The 9625-nt window shown below is 41.6% G+C and overlaps 2 protein-coding genes across 2 annotated transcripts in view; both read right to left on the minus strand.

The window, feature by feature from the left end:
- Positions 1 to 58: 58 nt before the first annotated feature.
- Positions 59 to 6229, minus strand: LOC124390317 (cilia- and flagella-associated protein 251-like). The gene is made up of 3 exons (XM_046856187.1): positions 6050 to 6229; positions 1530 to 1991; positions 59 to 491 (listed from the first exon to the last, which is right to left on the minus strand). Exons 1-3 carry the CDS (start codon positions 6123 to 6125, stop codon positions 127 to 129), a joined length of 903 nt encoding a protein of 300 aa, XP_046712143.1. The 5' UTR covers positions 6126 to 6229; the 3' UTR covers positions 59 to 126.
- Positions 6230 to 7477: 1248 nt separating this feature from the next.
- The window catches only part of LOC124390862 (cytohesin-interacting protein-like), a 5056-nt gene continuing 2908 nt past the window's right edge, over positions 7478 to 9625 (minus strand). Inside the window, exon 8 of the mRNA XM_046856941.1 lies at positions 7478 to 8485. Within this exon, the coding sequence (XP_046712897.1) occupies positions 8403 to 8485 (83 nt within the window). The 3' untranslated portion in view covers positions 7478 to 8402. The remainder of the gene's footprint in view (positions 8486 to 9625) is intronic.

Consider the following 9625-nt stretch of genomic DNA (forward strand, 5'->3'; position numbering starts at 1 on the left):
GAGTGTTTATGTGTGTGTGTGTGTGTGTGTGTGTGTGTGTGTGTGTGTGTGTGTGTGTGTGTGTGTGTGTGTGTGTCGGTGTGTGTGTGTGTGTGTGTGTGTGTGTGTGTGTGTGTGTGTGTAAAATCATTGCTGCACGCCCATAAACTCAAACTCGTCGACTCTCTGCTTCGCGATGCCTTTCTTGATCTTCCTGTAGCTCACAGTGAAGTACTTGGAGATTCCAGAGCGTTTCTCTTTGCTCCCATCTGATCCCTCACACGCCTCCTCAGCTCCGACCTCCAACTCGTCCTCCTCCTCCTGCTCATCTCCTTCCTCTTTTCCTCCATCCTGCCCTTCTCCTCCTTCTCCTGCTGTTTTCTGTCCCTCAGCGTTTTCAGGAGTCCCGTTCTCAGCTCCGGCTTCTCCGTTGCTCGGATCTGCTCCTCCTCCTGCTGTGGCTCCGTCCTGCTGCTCCTCAGACCCTTCTTCCTCTTGGAGCACCACAAAGTCTACAGCAGTCATGGACCAGGAGAAAAAACAGAGGCATCAGAAGCTTCATAAAGAAAGTAAAGGAGTTAAAGAGTATAACAGAAGAACAGCTGATGGGATCTCAGATACACTGGGAAGCCAAAAGTTTGTGGACCATTTAGTACTAATTTGCTCGTATAAGAAGCTCCACTCTTTTGTCAAGATGTTCCACTAGATTTCACCCCAGCTTCCTCAGCACATTTCCTTTCTTTCTTTCTCTTCTTTATGAAGTCCTAAGTGGCCGTGCATTATAATATTTCTTCTTTCCATTTTTTTTCTCATGATCCCGACCTAACAATTTTTGCCACATCTGTGAAATCGGACGATGTTGTAATCCACGATGCTGCGATGATGCTGGCTCTAGAACGTGCTCTTATACACAGAAACACCAGGAATATTCTAGATTTTAGCATCACGGATAATAAACATGACCATCAGTGGCAGCGGTCACGTGGTGAAAATTAATGAATGAACGATCATGAAAACAAGAATTAAAGAATTGATGATGCATAAATTCTTAGGATTTCCCCATGTTCGTTTTCCATGAACAAAAATGTTAAAAATGAAAGCTATGATAGAAAAGTTTGGATCCAACACTTTGGATTTTTTTGTTGTGTGTGTTTCTGCCGCTAGAGGGCACCATTGGCTAACTCATGTTGTCTTCTCATTCTGCCTTTGTATTGTATAATTATACACCAGTTATACACAGAGTCCTAGCAGGGTAGTGTGGAGTTCAGTAGGGTGACAGTAGCTGGAAAAATTAACGAGTGTTACTGTTAAAAAATAAATCAAATGTGGGAAACCAATTAACTGTAGAAATTTCGGTGAGGACAAAACTTTTGGACTGAAAAAAAAAAAAAGCTGGACGTGTTTATTTATTTCAGTTGTAAACTCCCTCTGTCCTGGAGACTCCTTCCATCAATTTTCTAAAAATGTCCCATTACAGAAATTGTGATGTGAAATGTGTGTGTGTGTGTGTGTGTGTGTGTGTGTGTGTGTGTGTGTGTGTATCTACACACCCAAGGCTTCGAATGCGCTGATCCTCTGCTTGGCAAATCCTTTCTTAATCTTCCTGTAGCTCACAGTGTGGTATCTGTTGGCCTGAGGAGTGGATTCACGTTCCTGCTCTTCACCTCCTTCTTCACTCGCATTTTCTTCATCCTGCGGCTCCCCTTCCTCACCGTCCACCTGCTCTTCTTTCTTCTCCCCTGCTGCCTCTTCACTTCCATTCTCTTCTTTTTTCTCCTCCTCCGCTGCCTCTTCACCTCCATTATCTTCTTTCTTCTCTTCCGCCACCTCTTCACCTTCTTTCTCTTCCTTCTTCTCCTCCACTGGCTCTTCACTCACTTTTTTCTCTTCCTCTGCCCCCGCTGCAGCCTCTTCTTTTTCCGGGTCTTCAGGCTTTTCTGGGTCGCTCTTCGGCGGTTCCTCGCTGCTCTGCGCGATGTCCTCCTGTTCTGTAGCAGCATCTTTGTTAGCACCTAGAAAGAAAAAAAGAAGTCATTAGTAAGAGGCTTCTCTGGATTGAAAATTATGGATGCAGAAGATCTTCAAGGTTTTATAAGATGTTTTTAGTTACTATGCCATACTACACGGACAAAAGTTTGGTGAACACCTGACCATAAGATTGCTATGTGCTTGAACTTCCCATTCCACATTTAGTCTCAACCTGCACCTCCACCTGAATCTCCACAAAATCCAGTGGAACATCTTCCCAGAAGAGTGGAGCTCATTATAAGAGTAAACATATATACAGTGCTGGAGTAAATTTTAAGAACAGCATCAAGTCTTCCACACTTTTTTAAAGGAACTCAGCAGGTAAGTCGTTCCAAACATCTTGGAGACTTAACCACAGATCTTCTGTGGATGTAGGCTGCCTCAATCTCTTCGTGTAATCCCAGGCAGACTTGATGGCGTTGAGATCAGGGCACTGTGGAGGCTAAAATCATCACTTCCAGGACTCCTTGTTCTTCTCTAAGCTGAAGGTAGTCCTTAATAACATTGGCTGGATGTTTAAGGTCGTTGTCCTGCTGCAGATGATACTGCATGATGGATAATTAAACTCCTTGCCTTCTGTTTCAGCTGAAGATCCTCCGCCATTTTTCTGCACCTCAGTGTTTTCATGCATAGTTGAGTCACTTAACCTTATTTGCATGTTGGAGGTGTGGCTTTTTGGCTGCAGTTCTTCCATGAAGACCACTTTCGAGTGCTCCAGACAGTAAATGGGTGAACCATTGACCAACCTTTGGCCAACCACTGCATCGACAGTCCTCAACATTTCCTTGTGCTTTTTTCAAAATAACTTGAAGAGCACATCTTCAAAGCTCAGCCTGCTTTGAGAATCTTTGCCTGGGAGAGACCTTCCTGATGCAGTGTATCAAAATAAACTACAAACTACAGCAGCCACAAAATGTATCAAAATAAACTACAAACTACAGCAGCCACACAATGTATAAAAATAAACTACAAAAAACAGCAGCCACACAATGTATAAAAATAAACTTCAAAACTACAGCAGCCACACAATTTTTCAAAATAAACTACAAACTACAGCAGCCACACAATGTATCAACATAAACTACAAAAAACAGCGGCCACACAATGTATAAAAATAAACTACAAAACTACAGCAGCCACACAATTTTTCAAAATAAACTACAAACTACAGCAGCCACACAATGTATCAACATAAACTACAAAAAACAGCAGCCACACAATGTATAAAAATAAACTACAAACTACAGCAGCCACACAATGTATCAAAATAAACTACAACAGACACAACTACCAAACAGCCACTTCAAATGAGGTTACAATATTCAGCAATCAGATATTTATTTTTTAAAATGTTTTGTTCTGAGTAGGAACCAATCAGAGGCCACATTTTTATGATGTCATCGTGTAGAACTTTGTACAAAGTATTTTACAGAATTTTAAAACTACAAAAATATGAAACAGTATTTTGATACAAAATATGAAACCGTTTTCATCCACCCTCTAAAATACACACGACAAAAACGTATTTTATATTTTAAATATTATAAATCCTGCCGTCCCTGTCCACAGTCACAGCTTCTGTAATGACGTCTGTTAGCTACAGTAGCTTCAGTACCTCCTCTCTTTTTGTTTTTTCAATGTAATTTTATTTCTTTAGCACTTTTAACAACGCACATTGTCTCAAAGCAGCTTTACAAAGTGTACAAATTTTATTCGAAGAACAAATTAAAACTGATAAACACGCCTGTGTGACACCAAGCGTGTGATTATAAATCATTAAAACGTTACAAGCAACTGAAATACGACACCATTCACGTTATAGAAGCTATAAACGCCCATTCCGCACCAGGAGACGCACCAGTTTGTCTTCATTCTTGCTTTTGTTTTATGTTAACATGGAGACTGTGATGTTACGGAGAAACCTGACGCTTTAAAATCTTCTTTGTTCTGAGTGCTGGAGATTCGTCTGTTTGGATGTTGGATTATTTTTAAAGGCGTTTCTACAGTTCTACAGCCGTTTGTGTGTTCCAGTGTTTTTCTTGTCTGTCACAACAGACAACGTTTGTGATTGTTGCTCTTTCTCTACGTTTGCATTTTTGCACTTGTGGACAGTAAGAACGTATGTTTCCTCCTTGCTGTAATTGAGAACATGCATTAACATTTAACATTCATAGCATTTGGCAAACACTTCTGTACACCTGAGCAGTTGAGGGCTAAGGGCCTTGCTCAGGGGCCCAGCAGTGGTGGTGCTGGGATTTGAAATCGTCGTCTTCCAATGTAATGGAGGTGGTAGTTTAGCGATGTTTGGACTTTGGACCAAAAGGATCATGAGTTCAAATCACAGCCACAACTAGGCTGTCACTCATGGGCCCCTGAGCAAGGCCCTTAATCCCATAGTGTCTCAGTTGTACAATATATGCAATAAATGTGCTTTTTTTTTATTTTGGGGAACATTTTACTCCACTACTCTTGACGAGAGCATGCCATGTGTGTGTGTGTGTGTGTGTGTGTGTGTGTGTGTGTGTGTGTGTGTGTGTGTGAGAATAGAAAATTCTTCCATTTTTACTTGCAGGAGAATAGAACATCAAATTGCATCTATTATTCATGTAAAGTTCTCCTACATCATTATTACTGTTACTGTTCATACTGAGGTCCGTTCAGAAGTTTTAGTGGACCTGGAGGAGTTTTAATGGACCTGGAGGATGTGTAATGGTCCTGGAGGAGTTTTAATGGACCTGGAGGATTTGTAATGGTCCTGGAGGAGTTTTAATGGACCTGGAGGATTTGTAATGGTCCTGGAGGAGTTTTAATGGACCTGGAGGATTTGTAATGGTCCTGGAGGAGTTTTAATGGACCTGGAGCTGGGGATTAGTACTTTTACACTCAGTACCATGTTACAGATGTGTGTTGAAGATGAAATGATGTGTGTGTTTCTCATGGCACACCCGATGGCCAGCCTCTGTCGTGACGTCAATTAAAAGTCTGTGGACAATCTAAACACCCGATCTGAGGAGAGCGTTCTGGATCTGAACTTCACCGGGAATAAAGAACTGTGTTGCGGTGGAGACCACAGCATTAATCGAGCACGATGGCTTTCACAAACCGCTTCCGGCTCACCTTCAGACCGCTGATATTAATATTAACGTTTCATAGACCAATTACGATGTTTCATTCCACCAGAAATGTTCTTATAATGAGCTCAAATCCAGCGGATGCTTTGTGGGAATTTGCATTTTAATGAATATAGTCTGGACATCGCGTACCGGCTCGAAGTCCGTCCGAGAACATCCTCAGAGAATCCACGTCACGTTTATGAATAAACAAATCAGCCGAGCAGACAGCAACCTTTTATGGCTAATTCTTACAGGCAGGACCTGAAGCTCAGGTAGATACACATCATAGACTCTACCCACAAATACAGAGTGTATATCAAATCAGAAACATCCGATTTGTACGTTTGTGTGTATGCAAAGTACCGGGATAAAAATCTACATAAAGATTTTTACACAAGGCCACAGGAGAGAGAGAGAGAGAGAGAGAGACAGAGAGACAGAGAGAGAGAGAGAGAGAGCCCTGGTGGACACGCGATGCAAATGCTCTTCGAGGGATTTGAGTTGGATTTGAATATGCAAACGCGCCTGGAGGAACTCTGTAAAATCCCTTTAAATGCTTTTCTTTAAAGTGAAAGTGTATTTATGTTTAAAAGAAAAGGAATTCTTGAACAAAGGGGTTTTAATCTGACCACATCTGTAAATGTGTGTGTGTGTGTGTGTGTGTGTGTGTGTGTGTTTATATATACATGGAAACAATGGACATTTCTAATAGAATTCTGTTCCTTTCTAATAAAAGCTCTTTTACTCTACAGCTAATAGATAAAGATTTTTTACTTCGTTTACAAACAACAACAAAACAAAAATCAGACCATTTTCTTTACAATGGTTCAAAAAGTCCCTGAAATGTACAATCTCAAACCCGGACCCACAGTAAAATCACCTCCTGACTCTCAACACACCACACGATCAGCCTGTGATTATGTTCCTACCTTCCTCGGCTGCTGGCTCGGGTACGGGCTCGTGGTTGGTGGGTTCTGAAGGAGGTGCCGCTTCAGGGTCAGCCATCGTCTCCTGCGCTGGAGCGTCTGAGCCGAGCTCCGTCCTCTCTCCTGCACTCGTGTGTGGTTGTTAGAGGATGCTGAGAAAACACCTGGTTTGCTCACACACTCACACACTCACACACTCGCACGCCCTGTCGGAATGCTGATGAGGTTTAGTAGCTTCACTCCTCAGATAGGGAAATTTCATGTATGACCATATAAGTACAAAAACTCTCCAGAGCTCTGACATCTATACAGCGTTATAAACAAAAGCACAATTTTGAGGAGTAAATGGAGTGTGGACTTGTTTAATAAATGGTAATAATATATATATAAAACATTATAACATTCTGAGTGGTGAAGTGAAGAACACTGATGATCTTCATCATGGCACCTGTTTTGGGTAGATTTATTTATTAGGCATCAAGTAAATCAAAGTTGATGTTAGAAGCAGGAAAAACGGCCGTAAGGATTTGGTGAGTTTGACAAATTGTGACGTCTAGACGTCTGAGGCTGAGCGTCTCCAAAACTGCAGTTCATGTGAAATGTTCCTGGTCTGCAGTGGTGCATCAAAAGTGCTCCAAGGAAGAAACAGTGGTGAACCGGCGACAGGGTTCGTGGGTGATGAGGATCATTGATGCACGTGAGGAGCGAAGGCTGGTCCGTGTGCCTCCGATCCAACAGACGAGCTCCTAAAGCTCAAACTGCTGAAGAAGTTCATGGTGTTGATACTGGACATCCCCACCCATATGTGCTTCTTTCCGTTCACATGAACTAGGAGACCCAAACCTGTTCCTGCATGACAGTACGCCAATACACAAAGTCAGCCCCTTGAAGTTATGCTTTCCATGAGTTGGATTTGGTGGTTGATCTCCTGCGATTAAGCTTCAAGCCTATAAATTCTTGACTGCACCCCAGGCCTCCTCTCCTCACCTACATCAGTACCTGACTTTACTAACACCCTTGTGGCTGAATGAATCTCCTCAAATCTCCTCAAATCTCCACTGAATCTTGTGGAACATCTTCCCAGAAGAGTGGAAGATCCTGTACATCCTGTACAATGCATTTGCTGCTAATTCAACTGACGCCATGACACGTTCCGGGGTTACAGTACGTGCATTCAGCGAGCGGATTGTATAATTTTTTTGTTAATGGTGCGCATGTTGTAATCATTTATTTAATCGAGCGTGGCACAGCCTTGTGCGAGTGCGTAGGAGTTCATTCGCTTGCTGTTGCGATGCTGTTGCGATTACAGTCCGTGGTTCTCGTCAGAGAGCGATAAAATCGCCAGGCCGCAGAAGTCGCGCGATAGCTAACAGAGCGAGAAAAAAGATTGTGTGATAAAAAGCAAAAAAACTACACGTAGAAGAAAAAACATCTATGTTTAATCAGTAACTCTTATTTACAGCATGAACGTTTTAGACATCAATAAATACATAAATACAAAAATATAATTTAACACAAAACGCAAAAAAAGTGTATTTACTTATAGTTAAATAAGTTAAATAATAAACAGTATAAATCCATTAATGAACATTTTTTTTTAGAAAAGACAAAAGTCAAACATTGTGGGCCAAAAAGTATTGGGACACCAGACACAACTTTTAGCACAAAGTTAGAGGCACACAATTGTCTTTGGATGCGGTAGCATGAAATTCTTTCTTCAAGTAAACCAGGAGAAACCCCAGGGTTCCTCACCTCATCTACATCGGAACCTGACTTTACTAAAACCCTTACAAATCTCCACGAAATCTGGTGGAACATCTTCCCAGGAGAGGAGTGGAGATACCAATAAAAGCAAATGAAGACTAGATGTGGAATGGGATGTTCAAAAAAAGGAGCACACACACACACCAATCTCGGGTGTCCACAAACCTTTGGCTGTACAGTGTATGTATAAACACCACAGTGCTGTCCAAGCTCGAATCTGATTGGTCAGAACAGCAGCTCAGACAGAAGTTCAGCTGCAAATCGCAGGTTTATATTAATGCACTTGTTTTCAGAAACGCTTCCACAGTGAAGTGTAAAAAAAAAAGGTGTGTAATCCAGTCCAAGGAGAAGCTGAAGCCTTCTGACCAGGGTTGAGGAGTCGTGGCCTTCTTTAATAAATAGACAAATAATAAGTTGGCAAATCGCTGTAGTACAAAACGGATAAAAAATCATCTCACACACACACACACACACACACACACGTATGCAGGTCCACAGTCCACCAGCACAAATGATGTATGAGATGAGAAACGTGAGAAAGTTCAGCCCTGGGACACAACGTTCAAGGTTCTTCTTAGTGTGTGAAGGTCTTCTAGGTTTGAAGAAGGACACGGGACGAGAGCGTAGGATTCTCTGAGGCGAGGCAGGACCGAGGCAGCGTGCACCGCAGCTCACCTAAAAATAAACAGTGCGGAGATTATTTTTAATGTATGATGATTTTAATGGTTAATGTTCATTTCTGCACAGTTGCATGAACATCATTCGAACTTCTTGGATGATTTGGAAATCAAATTGATCATAAGGTAAAAAAAAAAAAGGTATGTAAAATAAAAAGCAAAGGCGCATAGTGAATTATTTCAACTTAAATCAAAAGTCTGGACAGCAGGCATTTTCTTACACATGCAAATAAAAGAATTTGCATGAAGCCAAACTTAGAAAAGGTTAAAGTTAAGCTGAAGGTCATAGCTACAGGATGGAGTGAGCACTCGTTCCTCTGTTTTCAGAAACTCAGATATTTGTGGACACCTGAGCAAAAGATTGGTATATTCCTCTTTCTGAACATCTCATTCCACATTTATTCCCTCTTTACTCTTATAATGGGCTCCAATCATCTGGGAAGATGTTCCTCTAGATTTTGTGGAGATTTGTGCAGCTCCATTCAGCCACAAGCGTGTTAAAGTCGGGTACTGATGTAGTTAAAAGGTGATAAGGTCTTTATCCTGAAGGTCTTCCAGAGGTTTATAGCAGGAGATCTTCCACCAAATCCAACTGATGTAAAACATATCTTCATCGAGCTGGCTTTGTGCACAGCAGCGTCGTCATGCTGGATGGGGTCTAAATGTGGACTGGAATGTTCAAAAATGCACATACGCATCTCGTGTTTTTTTCCTTCATGTCTCATAATATCACTTCTGCATTATGTCATGTTTTCATTATGCTTGTTAGAAAGATTCCACAGGAACAGTTCATGCTAAATTGACTATTTTTGGACGTTTTCTCTTTCCCCAGTTCCTGATGTTCCTCAGAGCAGACACGTCAAATGAAAAAGCTTTCATGGTGAAACAGACAAATCCTACTTGGCTTTTTCACGTATCTGTATTTCACTGAAGTGTCTCCATTTCAGGAGATTTTTACTGTAACTTCACTACATTTCAAAGTCAAATATTTGACTTGTTCCTCAACTACGTTTTGTGAAATCAGTCGTTCCTTTTTATTTCTGAGGATAAAAACGTAACTGGTGAAACACGCAGCGAGTCACCAATCAGGATCGAGCGTACGCTCTGTTTTACACGTGTTCTGATCGGCGCTCGGTGT

Source organism: Silurus meridionalis, chromosome 1 (assembly GCF_014805685.1).
Source record: "Silurus meridionalis isolate SWU-2019-XX chromosome 1, ASM1480568v1, whole genome shotgun sequence".
Classification (NCBI taxonomy): domain Eukaryota; kingdom Metazoa; phylum Chordata; class Actinopteri; order Siluriformes; family Siluridae; genus Silurus; species Silurus meridionalis.

Excerpts from the sequence above, each read along its gene's own strand:
- LOC124390317 (XM_046856187.1), bottom strand. The coding sequence starts at position 6,125 with ATGGCTGACCCTGAAGCGGCACCTCCTTCAGAACCCACCAACCACGAG. Across the intron at positions 1,992-6,049 it reads CGAGCCAGCAGCCGAGGAAG|GTGCTAACAAAGATGCTGCT; the intron begins GTAGGAACATAA and ends TTTTCTTTCTAG. Across the intron at positions 492-1,529 it reads CAGCGCATTCGAAGCCTTGG|ACTTTGTGGTGCTCCAAGAG; the intron begins GTGTGTAGATAC and ends TGACTGCTGTAG.